Consider the following 17,593-nt stretch of genomic DNA (forward strand, 5'->3'; position numbering starts at 1 on the left):
GTCAAAGATCTTCCTCCAACTTCTATGCACTACTCTTAGTACTTTAAATACCCATTTGTGATTCTTCACCAGTGAAAACTAAACAATATGTAATCAAAGTTGCCATGTAATTGGGTTTTTTCTTACTGTAGGATAGTTTCTACAGTTTCTAGTTTTTTTCTTATTGTGGGGTAGTTATAATGTCATAGTTTCTATGCTAAATAAAATGGTGAGAAAATGCAGTGCGACCCACTTGCTCAAAACTGCTTTGATAAATGAAGCGAGACATTTTGTCTACCGACGGTAAATGTAAACGCGCATGCAGACAGACCTCCGTCCTCTTTCGCATGCGAATCCCTGCGCTGCCAGAGACGCCACAGTGTCCAACCTGCGGGCCACCTCGCACCCGGCTCCCCGGCTGCGCTGCGGGGCTCTCCCCGCTCCCCTCCGGCCCCGGCGCTTGGCGGGCGGGGCGGAGGGCACACGCACACACCTGCGGGGCCGCCCGCGGCTCTCCCGGGCGGGCTGCACGTCGGGCGAGCGGTCGGAGGGTGGAGTGAGAGGGACAGGCTCGGCGGCGGCGCTCCCCGCCGGGCAGCCCGGCACTTTTCCTTTTCGGCGCGGGGAGGAGCGGCAGCTGCGCAGGCGTTGCTCGCACCCTGTTGATTAGTCAGTGCTGGGATGGCGCTTCCTGGGCCAGGCACGGCGGCGGGCGGCCCCAGCCGGTCCCGGCGGGCGGCGGGAGCAGCAGCAGCAGCCGCCCGGCGGGTCTCCCGTTCTGCCTAGCCCGGCATGTCCCGGGGCGGCTGGCGCTGAGCGAGGCGGGCTCCTTCCTTCCTTCTTTCCCTCCCTCCGTCCCCCTCCCCGCTGGCTGCAGCCCCGCCGGCGCTGCCTGGCTGGCTCCCCTGCCTCCCCCTCCCCGGGCCAGGAAGATGGACCCAGGCCCGCCGCTGGGCTGCAGCCTCAAGGACGTGAAGTGGAGCGCGGTGGCCGTTCCCCTGGACCTGCTCGTCAGCACCTACCGGCTCCCCCAGATCGCCCGGCTGGACAGCGGTGCGTGGGGCGGCGGGCGGCCGGCTCTGCCCGGCGGCGGGCGGGGAGTGGGGCCGGGCGGGCTGCGGGGCGGGCGGGGAGCGGCGGGGCCGCTCCTGGGGCGGGCTGTCAGACCCCCGGCTGCACCCGCTTTCCTCCCGCGGCTGGAGGGAGCCGGAGAGCTCCGTGGCTCCCTGCGGTACTTTCCGTGCGGTCCCTACACCGGCATCTGCAGCTACCGGGTGTCGGTGCAAGGCTTGGACTCGAAGCGGAGTCCGTGCGTTGCTTTGCATCGAAATATCTGGGTAATGCTCCCTCCTCCCTTCTCCCTACCGTGTGTATCAAGGGGAGCTTGGTGAAGCTTGTTCGCTGTCAGCTGCCTGGAAAGGTTCTCTCAGTCTCAAATCGCAGAAGACCAGTCTTCTGTACTGGAGACCAAATATTGTGATGAAGTGATGCTACACCAAGGCCAAGTAAGAAGGAATATTAAATAGCCAAGTGGGATTAATCCCAAATGTTACACTTTACTAAAAAAGCCCCAGACCTGTAAAAAGAGGAGTAATGTGAGAAGCCTTTACAGTCTCCAGATAACTTTTTATTACTGTTCACATGGGTGCTCACCTGCGGTTTCCAAGTCTACAGCATTCTATTTACTCCAGGAAACAAGAAACAGGTCTGACAGAATAGCTGTGACAGGAGCATTTTACCTTTCCTAGATACATGTCTTAAAAAGTAATGTGTCAGCACAGAGAAATATGGGGAATTTTTTATAAAGGCTGAGGCAGATGCTTTGTGATAGTGTGTGTATGTGTGTGTGTTGCGTGGTAGCTCCATGAAAACTGTCCAACTCGCCTGTCTCTAAGGGAATGCAGAAGATAACTCACAGATCAGGAAAAAATTCCAGGTTTTAAAATTCATTAGCTTATGAAATTGCCTTCTACTTACACAATGTAATAGAGCAGTCCTTTTATTAAGTTTTGTGTTGATTTGAAAAGTTAAAAATGAGCACAGACATTGTCCTTGCTTACTCCCCACTGTGCAGGTCAAGACCAGGATTGGTTTATTACTTAACTGCAGTTCTCATAATCCAGTGATAATTCAAGCTTGGGCTTTTTTGACTTTGTCCCTCGATTATGCAGTACTTTTCCTGTCCCTTGTACAGGTTCCTCAGAGCTGGTGCTCAGAAGCAGGTTAAAGAAAAGCTTCTTTGCCTTTTTAACTGCAGCTCTTTGTTTTTCATACTGCTGAATGTATATTGTCCTGTGAGACTGGCAAAGCTGGTATGTTAAGGAGTTCCTGGTGGTAATACCTTCTGTCACTAGAAGCAGCTAAGATGGCCTCCAGTCACTGCACTTAAGGCTGTCAATTTGCTTGAGATTCCTGGCAGTGATTCAGACTTTAACAGGATATATGTATTGGTGATTTACTGATTCCCCTCTCTGTGTGTTATACTTCCCGATCTCCCTGCTCCTCTTTTCATGCTTTGTTTGAAGGAACGTGAAAGATCTTGGTGGGCAGAGAAAGTTTATGGGTTTTGAGGTAAGTAATTTCGGTTTTGGTCTTATGTCAGACCTGGTGACGAGAATATCCTATTAGGATAGAGATTAGGATAGGTTAGGGAGATGAAGATGTGGATTTTGTACAAAGGCTTTTTTGTCCCATGTGTCAGACTTAAAGCATACGCACCGGCAAGCGATGTAAACAGACCTGAGCTCTTTTTCCCGTGCCCTGAGATGGCCAGACATGAGGCAGCTGTTGGTGTAGGTGTCCTGTGGTTCAACCCCATGCTAAACCCTGCTAAGAGACGGGCTCAGGCACTGTGCTGAGGCCGGGGCTGGTTGAGGTTTGCCCAGTTCAGAGTGTGGGCAAAGGCTCTTGGGTCTGCTTTTACCTACTCATGCGGATGTACCTTTTAACTTCTGGGACTACAGCTGGCAGACAAATCAATATTTTATAAAGAACACAGACGCCATGGTCTCAGTGGTACAAAGAGAACACTTCTGCTACTTCCAAAGGATGTTGTCTTGTAATAAGAGAAAGCAGCCATGAATCAGTGCGTAGCCTCCTGAAGGAGTAAACTTGGGAATGTGCAATGTTTGTGGAAATGACTGAAGCACCTACTGTCCTGGGGTGGTTGCTCTGCACCTCTGTCCTTGCCTTGCAAAGCTGATAAGCTCTGTCAGAGAATTTCTTGGTGCGATACTGAAGAGAATAAATACAAAGTCCAATGCAAGTGTGCATCATCCAGTGCTTGGGAAGCTTAAGGCTACTTCTTTTAACAAAGTAGCATCTTGTGCCAGTTTTTGAGCATACAGCTCGCGTCTCCTCCACACCACTGGGGATACCAGTCGGGGTTCTGTTGCACAGAAATGGCCTCGTCTCTTCTTTAGGTGCTGAATTCCTTTCTAGATCAGTGGAAGCTGCGTGTGTTTCATGCTGTTGGAAATCAAACCACCTGTAGATGTCTGTCTTCAGTCACCTTTTCGTTTCGTGGTTGGCTTCTCTTGTCTGTAGCAGCAGGTTGTTTCAGTCATCATGAGGTTTTGTGAAAGCCAGAATTTGTTTCTTTTGGAGGACCAGAATGTAGAAGAGAATTGAAAAACTGGAGCTGTATTTTCTTCAGAAGACACCAGCCATACTGTGTTGTTTCTACGTTTCTTAACGGGTTTAGCTTTCAGCTGGTAATGTTCTTGGATGATACCCACAGAAGACTTCAGTTTTTTGCTGTTGCTTCACCTTCAGGCCTTTCAGTTTGAAGGCGGAGAATGGGTATGATGAATGCAGTTTTGTTCTTCGAGTTGGGATGTGCAGCTCCTGGAAGAATGCCCTTAAGTATTTCAGTTTGATTTCTTGACAAGTTGAAGTTATGAAATATTTATGCACGCTAAATTTGGTCCTCTGCTAAGAAGGGAGGGGTTTTCTTGATGGTATGGATAAAGGAGGAATGGGAGGAAGTAGTCTGTCATTACATCAAGATATAGTTGGAAGTAGTTGGGCAACAGTGCCTGCCTTATCCATCTAGAATTGATAAATATGTCAGCTTCTGTTTTTTCAGATGAAATTTTGAGACTGTTCAGTTGTGTTTCGGGTTATGCTTTTGGATGCTGTTAAGTTGTAAGTCAAGTTTTGTTTTAATGTGTTCAGTTGTTTTAATATTTTGCTGGTGAATATTGCTATATTAATTGGAAAAATATACCAATGGGAAAAAAGAAAAGAAGCAAATGTTTGTTCTATGTTATTTTTTTTCAAACATATAGAATGGCTTAAATATTTCTAGAGGATAACTCAAATGCAAAACTGCTAGAAGAGTGCTAAATGAAACACCGTACCAAATAAAATGAATGGACTTTATCTCACACTGTGGAATTCACTGAGTGTACTGTTCCAGATGGAAAAAGGCAAGACCTGAAGAGCAGGAGAAGAGTGAGCTTTGTGCTGTTTTTTCCTGTCCTCACCCCTCCACCATCCTGATCTACAGTGTCACAGCTGGATTCCACCTGGTGACACCGAGAGGCTTTTGTGGGTGGGTGCAGTGGGGAAAAGATTTCGCTCTGGAACCAGCAGCAGCAAGAGATCTTATCGGAGTGTGGTTGTTGCAACAGGGCAAAAGGTGAGCAGTGCTGCTCTTGAAGAAGACACAGCTGGGCGTGAGGCTTGGGCTGGCTGTCTTCGGGTCATTGGCAGAAAGGGCTAACAACAAAATCATGGCTGTATCTTGTTCCTCATGCTGAAGCAACGTTGTGTCTGATTATCCCAGGGCTTTAAATTTCTGGTAATTATTTTTTCTAAGGATCATTTTGGAGGGTAAGAGAGAAATGTTGTCAAGATTAAGATCTGGAAAATATTGCTTTGCATAGAGCTGACCTTCAAGCTGAGCTTTTCTTCATAAGCTTGCTTCTCCATTTGGACTCTAAGAGTTTGTTACTTTTTCTTAGCAAAACTCCCTTTCACCCAGTCACTGTTGCTGTGTGCCCACAAGGGCAGCCTTTGCTAATAGGTAGTTTTCATCCACAGATTGGGTGTGAACTGGAAGAGTTCACAGAAATTCTCACCTTGTATACAAAGACTGAAGTTTCTGGGATTAAGAGGGTGTGTGGTCCTCTGATTTTATTTATTTATTTTTCATAAAGGATAAACTTATTGATGCACATTCAAAAAAAAAAAAATGGTTGTGGAAACTGGTCCTCTTGGGATCAAAGACAGTGGCACTTGTCCTCATCTCATAGAGAAGTGGTTCCCTGCTGTGTGGAGACAGTGGATCCCAGTGAGCCATTGAGAGTCCAAAGGAAATTCTTCTTGTAAGTGTGGGGTTGCTGTAAGATAAAATGTCGTGATTAGTGGCTATAAATAAAGAAAAATCTATAAAATAGGTAACAAATGTACTTTTTAAAAGTTGTTTTTTTCTTTCCCTTGAGTGAAGTCCTGTGAATATCAGCAATGGGTGAATGGTGAGTTTGTGTTGCTATTGCTCCTGGGGATAGAGAGATTTTATTTACTGCACGTATTCAGGCTCACTTTTTCTCTCCCATTTCAAAACTTTTCATGGTGATGTCAATCTACCCCAGTCATGTTCTGGGGACCATTTTTCTCTGACACACATTACTGTAGGGCTTATTCTGGTTTGAAATATCTGGAAACTGAGCAACCTTGCAGCTTATCAAAGAACATCATACTCAGTAGAACAGCGTGGCCATGTACATAATGAAAATTTCATATTGCGTCACTAGAGTTGCGGGTTATCTGTGCAGCCAAACAATACTTTGAAACTACAAAGAGACTTATTCTTTTAATGTCTGAGTGCTGCTATCCGTGCTTTAATTGTCTCAAATGACCTCCTTCTTTTGAGAAGCTAGTGCAGGGTGTCTCAGCAGTCTGCTATTGAATAAATAAAAGGAATCATGTTGGGGGGCAGGGCAAAGCTTTCGAGTAGATCAAGAAAGAGGTCTCAGATATGCTCAGCCCCTGGGCAGTGGCTGCGATCTGATTTCCTGCTCTAGGTGTGGCCGTCTGCTGCGTACTGTGGCGGTAGGTGACAGCTCTCGGACGCTGTGCAGACAGACGAAGGCAGAAATACTCAAGATGTGCTGTATCCACACAGCTTGATTTCTTCCTTACGTGCTGAGCAGCTTTGAAACCCCAACTGCTTGCACCGCGTGTTCTGCTATTAAAGCATAATTTCAGAAGCATCTCTTCCTTGTGTTTTCTTCTTTCCTCCTTTACCTTGTGGTCTGCTGTTTCCATCAAGACAATTGAATGAAAAAGCAGTTGACAGGTTGCCACTAACCGCTGCTCTTGGGCTTTTGTTTTGGTTGGCTTTCTTTTTCCTTTTTGCCTTTTGCTCTGCTGGCAGAGGTGTGCTCCAGAAACATTTTAGTGAAAAAGCTTTTAATTCATTTAAAATCTGCAGCTCCCAAATGGTGTCTGTGAAGGTTATAGTGCCCTCCTGGAGATGGAGGCCAGTAACTTGGCAACATCTATTCCCAGGGGTAGCACAGGCTTCCAGTGAGACAGATAAAGAGTTCAGCAACGTACCTGTTTAAACTTTAAAATCCATTATTTCTTTGAGCTGCTTTCATGTTTGGCAATAATGTTAACGTACAGTAGTGGATACCATGTATTCTTTAATCAGTATGCAATTTGCACTATGCCGGAGTATCTTGGTAGTGTGGTACGGCTGCTAAGATGCAAAATCGGTGCCTTGCTCTTATTTCTTACACACTTAATAAATGTTTGTGTTCTTTTCTGCCATACAAGGTGTGGAGCTCTTTGTCTCAATTTCTAAACTTTTGGCTCTGTTAGGTGAAGCCTGTGTGTACATACCTGGACAAACTCTTCCTGGATAATTCTCTAGTTCAGGTTTTGGAAGGTGAAACACCATTCATCTTTTCTTATCTGGAACTCAAGTGCTATAACTTTAAATCCGTGGATAAAGTCCTTGAGGAAGCTTATTGTCTTAGCTTTTTTTTTTTTTCCCTTCATTTAAATTACATATAGCTTTCAGATAAGGCACAAGGTACACATGAAATCAAATGAATTAAGGTGTCTTGAACAGTTAGTAAAACCCTTAATCTTAAAACAAATGTGGTGTGATGAATCATACGCTGCTGTTGCAAGATATGGTAGTAAGGAATGGTACAAGTGTAGCATAGGAAAGAAGAGTTTTGTTGTTTTGCGCTTTGTCTGCAAGTGTTGTTCTGGGACTAGGTGTTCCTGGCTTCGGTGATTACGTGAATTGGCACTCCCTGTAATAGCCCAGCACAGGCAACTCCAGGGAGTATGCCAAGACGAAGCACTGGAGGGTATTGGACAATGTGATCTGGTGCTCCAGGCTTCAATGGAAGTTGTGGGAAGAACTACAGTGTGTTCCAGTCATTCCAGTGGCGGTTTGTCAGCAGTGAAGGGCAAGGGTGTTGCTGTGTTTCCTTTTGGCATTAGGAGTAACAAGTTGGTTGGATTAGGGAAGCTTAAGTCTCTCCCCTATAGGAAAATATTCATCATCTTAATGTGGATTGCATATGACTCAAAGCCAACCTTCATAAAACCCAGTGAGCCCATATTTCAAGTCTGAAATTTTTGCTTTTAATGGTGCTTCCCTTTGGAACGAGTTTTACGTAGCTCTTGTGGTCTGCGATTTTCATACCATTTATAGTATAAAAAGCTTGCAGAGCTAACTTCACTGCACCTCCACCTGTGAGCCAAATCTGCTAATTGAAGGCCTAGTGCAGAAATGTAAAACTGAGGTGCGTAAGCAGATTGAAGAGTGTGTCTTTGCTGAGGATCGGGGCCATGTCTGCTTTGCAATCTCTGTGGCGGTGTGCACGTCAGCATAAAACTGCTAATATTGGGGCTTTGCCAGAGCACCTGCACGCTTGGCTGAGGCATCGCATCAGCAAGAAGAGCTGCTCGATCTCGATAGCTCCTGTATGGCTGCTGCATGTTGTATCACCCCGTCACATTTGCAGACCAAGTCTGCTGTGAGGAGGGAGATGCTCCTGAGCCTGCGGAACACACAAAAAAGGTCTGGATTGAGCCGCGATGCACACCCGAAGTGACAAGTGATTGCTGTTGGAACTGGGGGCTCAGGGGGCCTGGGGAGCCCTATGCCAGGGGCTGTAGCATCTGCATGCCCAGGCAAGAGCTGGTCTGCTCCTATCAGAGGAGTGGAAGATGATTTTACCAGGAAGAATGGTAGGGAAGGTACTGTGATGCTAGTATGGACAGGAACTTGGACCTTACTGGAGTTGCAAACCTTTAGGAAATGTAAAATTGTTTTATAAGTACCCTTTTTGTTTGCATGCTTTTTCTTTTCCAGTGTAAGTTGTCATCCCAGAGAACTTGGACTTGTCCATGTTTCCTTGGCCTGTGAGAATGTCACTGGGCTCCTGAAGAGAACCAAGGATAAAGATTTAAATACCGTCTCGGAGGCTGGAGGATGCCTGAGAGCTTAATTTGATTAAGTTGATAGTGGAATTACCTCATGCCAAGGCTAAACTGTAGTGGCTTAGATGTAAGTAACACGACATGCCGCAATAGTATTTGTGAAATGAGCAGGGGAAACCTTGCTGGCAAAGTGGTGGCAATGAGGAAGTTGGTGGGGTTTCTCCTTACAGTCAGAGCTGGGGGAGTGGGAAAAAAAACTGAGTAAGGGTCTGAAAGCCCCTTGGATTGGCTGATGTGCATCATGCACTGCTTTGTTTGCTGTCTCTGAGCCTCTGTGGCAAAATGGGTACCTGGCAGGGGTGAGGATGTAGCTCAGTGGGTGGCAAGTCTCCAGAAAAAGGTTGGGGGGCTTCAGATGCTGGGGGTAGGAGCAGTGGCTGGAGTGCAGTACGGGGGGGTGCATCCTCTGGAGATGAGGTGTCGGGCGTGGGGTTGTGGCTCCCATCGCAAGAAGGATATGGGCTGGTTGGAGGGAATCTAGAAATAAACTGCCTTGAACTGCTTATTCACTGTCCTGAAGGGAGAGGTTGTGTGCCCAAGACTGACCTGAGGGTGTGAGTGAGGAAGGTCCCCGTGCATACCCTAATTCACACCTGTGCCCGCTGCCCTTGTCCAGACATTCCCCCCAACGTCCTGCTGCTGAGTGCCGAAGCGAGCTGGGCTGAGACAGGGCACGCTGGGCCTGTGGCAGTCATGCAGTTTAAATGCTCAGTTACTAAATTGCTTCCAGGAACTATTTCAAAGTAATCCGCAAATGCTTGGATACCCTCTCCCATGTGTTTTTGTTTTTGCAGCTTTTTTTAATTTTTGTTGTTCCAACTGGCAATTTTACTTACTTGCCCACTAAAAGCAAGCACTGACTATTCTTGTTACTTCCTGGCATCTCACCACTTTGGAGATGAGAGAAGGAAGATTGGGGAGGGGAAGATGAAGGAAACTTTTTATTTAAAGGAGGGGAATAAAAAGGCAGATGTGCATAGATCATCTTGTTGTCCAGCTTTCCTGTTGCTTCTTTCAGAGCATCCTTTTGGGGCATGGTTGGATTCAAGGAGTCCTTAGCTCCAGTCTGTGCCACTCAGTCCATCCCCCAGGCTATTGACCTGCACTTGTGGGCTTCCAGTAGATGTTGCAGCATTATCTGCAGCTGTTTTGAAGTTCACTGTGAGGTAAAACACACAGAATGGAGCAGTGCAATTTTTCTGTTATCCTTTATTGCTTTTAAATAGGATAGTCCTTCTTTCACCTCTTCAGCACTACAGACATGTTGCTGTTGTGTTCCTGTCCTTCAACTTCTTACAGCTCCTGTGCAAAATCTGCTTCTCCATCCCTCCATGCCCTCCTCTTTTATCTCCATGCCCTCTTCTTTGCCCTTAATTTAGAGGAAATCAGGGTGCTTCTGGGACCAGACAGCAGCATTATGTTTGGCTGTACATATACTAGGAGTGATTGCTGTGTATGTGCTACTCAAGGTGAGAGAGTAAGCATGGAATGTTATTTCAGATGCTTCTAGAGACTTGAAAGTTTCTGGTTGCTGAGACCAGAAATTGGAACTGCAACTCATTGCTGTTGGAAGGAGATAGGTGTTTTGGATTTCACTGCAGAGGGATGGTTTGTATCAGTGCAGATGACACAGGATCTCCCCCTGTGGAGTCTCACACTTCGCTGTTGATGTGCTGTTTGATGTAACTTCAATAAAGGGAGTTTTGCTGGCAGGACTCAAACATGAATTGGTAGGCTTTGCATGTAATGCTTCCTTTTGCCAGGCAGCACTGACTGCTTGCTTGACTTACAGAGAGTGAGTGGAGGTGCTATTTGTAAGAATAATAGTAATCCTTGTCCATTTGTTATGTGACTAGACAGGAGGAGGGCCTTATGTGTATATTATTGTTGGAAAGACTCGTTTCCAAAGTATTACATTATTCCTGCATCTTTCTTAACAGTTTTATTCAGGCTTCTGTTTATTAAAATGTCAAAATGCCGCTTTTCCACTTTGAAGGGGGCCACAACCACACACATTGGGTAATATCAAAGATCTTATCTGAGTTACATTTGTGTATAATAGTTTCATTATGGTCGTACTTTCTTTCTGTGTCTCCAGTGTGAAGCTACATTATACTCATAGCAGGAAAATATAGAGAGTGTTGATGCGTATGTGTCTTGGAGTGGTGATATGGTTCCATAGGATTCCACACACAAATACAAAATATGACTAGTTACACGTGTGTTACTACAGTCACCAAACCCAGGATGTGACTGTAGACAAGCAGCAAAGCTGCAGCACCACCACAGCTGAATGTAGGGCAAGCTGGAGAAAAAGATCACTTCTGTTGCATGTTTTATGGGTTGCATTGTCAAATATCATTTGGATTCCTGTCAATATATAACAAAGTATCTTGAGACCAAATGGACTGTGGGCAAAGATAAATGTGCCCTCAAGGGGAAAGTGAGGCATGATGGGCTTTTCTTCACTCTCCATTCTGCATGCTGCTCATGGGAAGCAGAAGCTTTCCACTTCACAGGAGGGTTTTATTTTTTCTTTTTGTGCCTTCTTCAGATTATAAAAATATTATCAACAGGGTGTTATTCACCTATCCCTTGTGTTTTATTAAAATCAAAGCCATTCTTTTTCTACCTTATGGTTTAAATGTAGATATCTCTGAAACAATGGAAATAAATTGCATTCAGGATTAGGGCTGTTCTTGACCAGAAAAGAATTAGGTGCGGCTCAGATTGCATTCCTCTTGATAGTATTCTCACATTGCTCAGATACTCTTACTGTACCGGGAGGTAGCCAAACCAGAGATGCCTAATCACAGTCCAATGCCCAAAATTTCTGTGTGTGTATGAGGCATTACCTTCTTAGTAGCGAGACTTGAATTTTTCCAGCTGGAGCAAAGTGGGTAGGATGGACACAGCTAAAATGCAAAGGCAGCGGCAGCCCCGACGAGTGGGTGCCGTGTCTGTGCAATCAATTAGTGCCTGCCGGGTCTCCGAGGGCACAGGGAGATGGGCCAGGCCACCGGGCAAGCAGCCAGGTGGCAACCCCACTTCAGAGCAGAGCTGAACTTTTGCTCCCCTCCCGCTGTTTTTATTCCATCCTTACCCAGGCTGGGTGGGGGGGAGCCCAAAAAAACCAGACGCAAATTAAAGTGTAATGATGATTTCTTTCAAAGCTAAAGAAAACTATGCTTGAGCTGCTCCTTCGTTTTGGCTACTTTATTTTTAATTGGGAGCCTGTCCAAGATGCCCCAAGTTCAAACAGGGATCACTGCTGTGCAACACAAAGCAGCATAGTGTCTCTTTAGGACTTGGGGTATATAATGAGAGGATGGAGCATGTTTACTTGAATGCTATTTTAAAATATCATCTAATTATAAATAACTGACAATGAGAGCTCCCCAGCTCTTATACTGTGCCCAGGAAAAGTCTGAATGAATCGGCTGCTTTTCTGTCTGCCAAGGCAATATAGAATTTGGTTCTAGGTCCTAAACTCATGAGGTTGATGGGGTTACATTTTCTTCATTGTCATCCTGAATCTGGGGAGCTTTAGCCAGACTTCCCTGACCAGACCCCCAGCCAACTTACACAGGGAGAGATGATTTCTGCAGCAGCTGAGGTGCGCAGCCGCCTTCAGTTTCATCAATTAAAACGACCGTTCAGTAGCTGTGCTTGGAAATAAATATGAGCCAGTAAAAGCATGTAGTGCAATGCTAAATGCCCACCTCTCGCCTCTGAAGTATTAAATTTCCCCAACTAGGCACCTGATGCTAAACAGGCACTTGGAAGTGTATCCTCTGGTGGACTTCACAATATTTATAGATGTATCTGAGCAGGAGCTTTTCTAGCATGAGGAGTGCTTTCCTCTAATGAAAGAAAACCTCGGCTCTCCTAATGAAGTATTTAAAGGAGCTGGTTTGGCTGGCAGCAGGCTGCTCCATCATTCTCTTTATCCAGACTCAACAGACTGCTTATGAAAGCTGCTCTTTGGGTTCCTCATTTCCAAACCTGGTGCCTTGATTGCAAAGGACAAATATTTTAAATCTTTTTTTTTTTTTTCTCCCCTGACTTTTGCGATTGGAATTTAAAATGGAAAACAAACTAAACATAAAATTCCTTCGTATCCCTCTCTATGGTAACACTAAACTAGGCTGGAACCTCTATGGCATGCAATGAAAAGCTATTTAGCTTTCTCTTTCTTATTACTTCTAACCTGTGGTCACTTTAACTGTAGTTAAACTTCAGGTTCTTTGCTCTTATTCTTAATGCTTCAGATATGTGATCTTAGGTGACTTCAAAACCAGAAAACTTTCTTCCATAAGAATCTCAGATTTCAATTAATTGATTCTATTTTTTTTTTCCCGTCAAATGTAAGTTAGCATGATAAATAGTTGGCACTATTCAACATGTTGCAGGGTACTGGAGCAGTTTAAAGAATTGCTGAGACTTTCTAGGGTGGTTTGTAAGTAACCATGGCGATTGACTGTTCTGTTGGATCAATCTTACAGCTAAATCTGTTGTGAGCATACAGCAAATCTGGAGTTACAGCTGATGATGCTCAGTATTAAGAAGAGTAATTATGATAGCAGCAGAAAGTTACTGTGTTTTGGAATGCAAATGTTAGGATGTTGTTGTACTCAGTGGGGTTTTTTTTCCCCTGTGTGGGGGTGGAGAGCAGTCTGTGTTGAAAGATGTGTTTTGGCTTGTTTGGCTTGAGTTCATAAAAAGTAAGGTTTCTCATTCCGGGATGTTTGTTCTGAAGGCTTGAAACAAACACAAACAAAGCTCAATGAAATCTGTGTTGTTACTCTTCTCCACCTCCCACTTCTCCCTCCCCCAATATTTTTCTTATGAACACAAAGAAAGCAAGATGCCGAAGTTTAAACTGTGAGATTGAAAGTCAGCAGAGCATTTACCATCAGTGGTAGTCGTACCAGAATTCCACTTAGTGTTTATTTAAAATATTTGTGCTCCTCTTCCCTGCAGTAGGTCAAACAGGTTTTTTTGAAGACTCACTGAGATGCTGTCTCTGTGTATTTGCAGCTAGAGAAAAGCTCGTCTTGGAACAAACTGGATTTTTCAGTGGATTAATCTGTCCCATATCCTTGTAACAAGATTATGGTTTATGCTGATTTGTTGCAACAGTACTGGTATATCCAGTCATTCCAATAGCAAAATGCTAATCCTAAAGAAATAAATCTGTGTTCTTGCTGGCAAGCATAAAATGAATAGGGGGATGGGAGTCTCTTCTCTCTTGTTTGGTATTAGTGGGTGATAGCTAAAGTTCAGCATCAGTTGGATTGAAACAATTTGATTGTATCAGGCTTTTGCAGAGAGACTAGAAATTGCCAAAGTAAAGCCTTATCTCCTTTTTCTTGACTGTGGAATACCAAATGGTCACCCGAAGTTCTAATCACAGTTCCACGAGGCTGAAGGATGACATCAATGAGCAAAGCACCGCGAGTAGCGATGTTGGGCGGTCCGAGGGCGATGCCGTCCTTGCCCTTTCCCCACCAAGCAGGCAGGGCCAGGGAAGCAAACTGGGCACTCTGTGGTTCAGACATGACTCACAGTTGTTGCAGCACAGCCAACCGTAGCCAACAACAGTTGTGTTTCATCCACGGAAAAAGGTGTGCAGTGGGGAGAGGCTTAATGTCGGACAAACTGTTTCTTGGGTAGCTGCATCTTGCTCAGCTCTTCCTGAAGCTGTGAGGTGATGCGATGTCTCTCCCTCCACCATCCATGGCTGAGACGTAGTTGCTGGTGATGGACCTTGCTGCAGACAAGCAGTTTCAGGCAGCCAAGTGTCTCCATCTGGGCTGGATGGAGTGGCATGAGTCTTTTGGGTGTTTCCTCCACAGCCTCCGCAGCAAAGAACCAAAGAGGTGGTCGGGAGCTCTTGGTCAGTTTGTGGGACACAGCCTGAGCTGGCTTTGATGCCTGGGCTCTCCTGCGACTCAAATAAAATACTTTTTGGGGAAAAACAAACAAACAAACACACACTTTTTTTTTTTTTAACTCTTTTGTAAAGTATAAAGCAACTCTGATAGACCAACTGGTTGAATGTCAATTTGAGAGACAGCAGACAAGATTTTCAACTAATTTTGCCTGATGTTCCCAGCTTTAGTTGCAAGTTTTTCCTTTTGGGAAGCCTTTCATTCACGGAAAGATGTGTAGTCCATGCAGCTGATGGAAGGTCAAGTCAATATTACTTTGGATTTCTTTTGAGAGAGGGGTGTTTGACTGCAGTTTGAATCATGAGAGAAATACTGGTTGATCCAGATAATAGAAACAAACACAAACAGATGTGATGCAGGATGGCAGCACATATTTAAACCTGCTCGGGAAAATGTTTTAGAAGGAAGATGGCAAACTGAAAAGCGAGGTTGATTATCAACAGTCCTGGACAGAACTGCAATTTTTATTCCAGATCTTTGTGTTGTAAGCTCAGAAGGTTGCGCAGTTGGGGACAGTGCCCTCTGCTTTCATCTATTCCTGTATGTTCAGACACAGACAGTCAGATGAGACCACTGTCAGGCTCTCCTAATGAATCTGGCCCCTTCAAATTAAAAATTTAGTACGCTACATTTTATAGCCCTGAGGTATTTAAATTTTAACATGGGTTGGGTTTGTCTTGGTGTGTTGGCTTTTTTTTTTTCCTTCTTCCTCATCTCACTCCTAGAAACTACAATATTTGCTCCTAGAAATTACAATATTTACCCTTTTATCTCACTGGCAGTCTGTATTTAGACTTTGCATGATGCACTCCCATGCAAGTTGTTTTGCTTTTCTGTAAACAAAGAAGTATGTCTGATCAGCTAGATAATTTTTTTCATCAACTTTTTTGTGTGTGTGTCAGCATGGAATGACAGTGACACTGATAACATGAAGAGGTTTTCAAAGCAGGTTTTTCTTTAGTAGTAGCAGTGTTTTCTACAATTATATATTCTTTTTACTTCTCTCCCATTAGGTGTTTTATGCAAGAGTAACACTTCCAAGCATCTGATCAGTTATAGTGACAAAAAAACCTCCTTAAAATTCTCAGTCGTTGTAGGTCCGATGTTAATTAGTGTTGCTACAAGTGGGGTTCTTCATGTAACAAAACACTTCTGGGGTTTTCTTTCCTTCCTTCCTTTGCTAAGGAATGCTACAAGGATGTGCATTTTTTTCCATGCAAATTACCATTGCTACTTCAAACTGGAAAATTCTGATGTTTTTCGCCTAATCAACTTTTTCCTCTGACCTATGTCATAGACCAGTGCCAGTTTCATTTTTGCAGGCACAATGGCACTGGTGTGCTTAACAGCTCATTGAGATTTGACTCAATAACCAAGTACAGTGCCAAAGCTTAAGCAAGCAAACCACCCTAATTTAATATTTGTCTTTGATATTAATTGAGGTATGTCTCCACAGATATATACCCAACAGTTAGTCTGAAGTATGATGCAGCATGCAGAAAACAAAAGGTTTGATTTCCTCCCTGCCACCCTCCCTCAGAGTTCAGATAGAAGTTATTTGTCATGAGGGGTAGTCAACTGCTTAGCAGGTTGCATGACCTGCTGATAATATAAAAAAATGAAATTAATTGTCCTAATGTGACTATTCTGACCTCGCAAGAACTTTGTGTGTCTTCCTCCAAAACATAAATTTCAAGCTCAGCATTATGGGAGAAGAAAGCTTTAAGTGTTAGTGAAATGATCTGTAGAAGAGGCACCTGTTCTGCCAGTGAGATGTTGCTGCAGTGATATGACAATGCTGGAGGTGAAGGACCGTAGGTTGAAAGCACTGTGGTTGGTGGGATGTCGGATGGAAGCTCTCCTGTGCACTGTTAGTTTCACTTTGCCTGAAATATCAAAACTATTCAATGACTCTAGATGGAAATTCATGCTTCTAAGGGAAACAGGGCATTTGCTCACTTGTCATCAAGGGGAGGAAAAAACCAACTGCCATCAGATGGTCATGTATGACAGCACCACAAGTATTTGATTAACAAATAGAATATAGTAGGTGGTTCTACTGAGTTGTCGCATACTCATTTATTTTGTTTCTCCTCTGCTGCATGTATTAAAACCAGAAAAGGTTATTTAGGAGCACAGTCTTGTCCCCTAAGTGAAAGAATTCATGCTGCTCTTTGAATTCAGACTCCAGTAAAAATAGATGCTAAGCCTCGAAGATACTGGAAAATGGACTACTCAGAGTTCTCTTCCAGTAGTATATTGTCCATGCTAACAGTTTGGGGTTTTTTTGATTGTGTTTCTCAAATAACTTGTCCTCTTACTTACACAAAAGCAATATATTCAGTGCAGTGCTTCTAGAACGCTATTGATGTTTCTGTGTGTCCCTGCGTCAAATGAAACCAGACAGAACAGTGAAAAATCTTTGCAATGCAGCCCGACAAACACCTTGATCTTTTTTGACTTACTTGTCTCGTGTGGAACAAGGAGTTGCTGCCTACTGATTTTTATGGATGGTTATGCCTTGTTTTTTGTTGTCTTGTATTTCAAGAGATCAGAAGCCCAAACTACCAACTGGCTGAACAAGACGCAAAGTGCTTGGGAGGTGTTTGAAGACTATGTAAAGGAAAGGGAACACATATTCCCTGATGAGAATGGCCATGAGTTACGACTGATTTTTTTTCTTTTTTTTTTTTCTTTTTAAAGGTAAAAGGATGCTGTGGTACCCAGCCTGATTTTAACACCTGGCTGAAGGTACCTTTGGTGCTCACAGACCCCGAGGCGGCTGAGGTCGGTGTGCGCAGTGCCCACAGATGTTGGGTGCTGGCCATGCCCAGCCGCGTGTCTCTGACCTGTGCACCCTCTCTTCAGGTGTGCTGTCTCCTCACTGCTGGGCTCCCCCCTTTTAGAAGGGGGACCCCTGAGCTTTTGTGCTGAGAGGAGGCCTTGGCTTCTGTTTTACCTGCTGTGAATCTTCCAATAAGACAAAAAGAAATCAAATTTGACTAAAGGTGTTAATCTGTGTGTGAGCTATGTGACTAGCAAATGTTTATAGAAAAACAAGACAGCTTTTATTAGTCGACTGGTGTACAGTGCTGTGGATTCCTTATTTTGGAGTGGAAGAGAAGTTCTGGCATTTATATTTGTGCTAGCGGTGTGACCTTCCTCTGACCTGAAACATCTCTTTGCAC

At 44.4% G+C, this 17,593-nt stretch overlaps 1 protein-coding gene across 1 annotated transcript in view; it reads left to right on the forward strand.

Annotated features, from left to right (window-relative positions):
• Positions 1-911: 911 nt before the first annotated feature.
• The window catches only part of GAREM1 (GRB2 associated regulator of MAPK1 subtype 1), a gene marked incomplete at both ends in the record, with an annotated part of 97,527 nt that continues 80,845 nt past the window's right edge, over positions 912-17,593 (forward strand). The window contains one exon of the mRNA XM_080339905.1: positions 912-1,032. Within this exon, the coding sequence (XP_080196031.1) occupies positions 912-1,032 (121 nt within the window). The remainder of the gene's footprint in view (positions 1,033-17,593) is intronic.

This window comes from Nesoenas mayeri (assembly GCF_963082525.1).
Source record: "Nesoenas mayeri genome assembly, chromosome: 2".
In the NCBI taxonomy this organism is placed as follows: Eukaryota; Metazoa; Chordata; class Aves; order Columbiformes; family Columbidae; genus Nesoenas; species Nesoenas mayeri.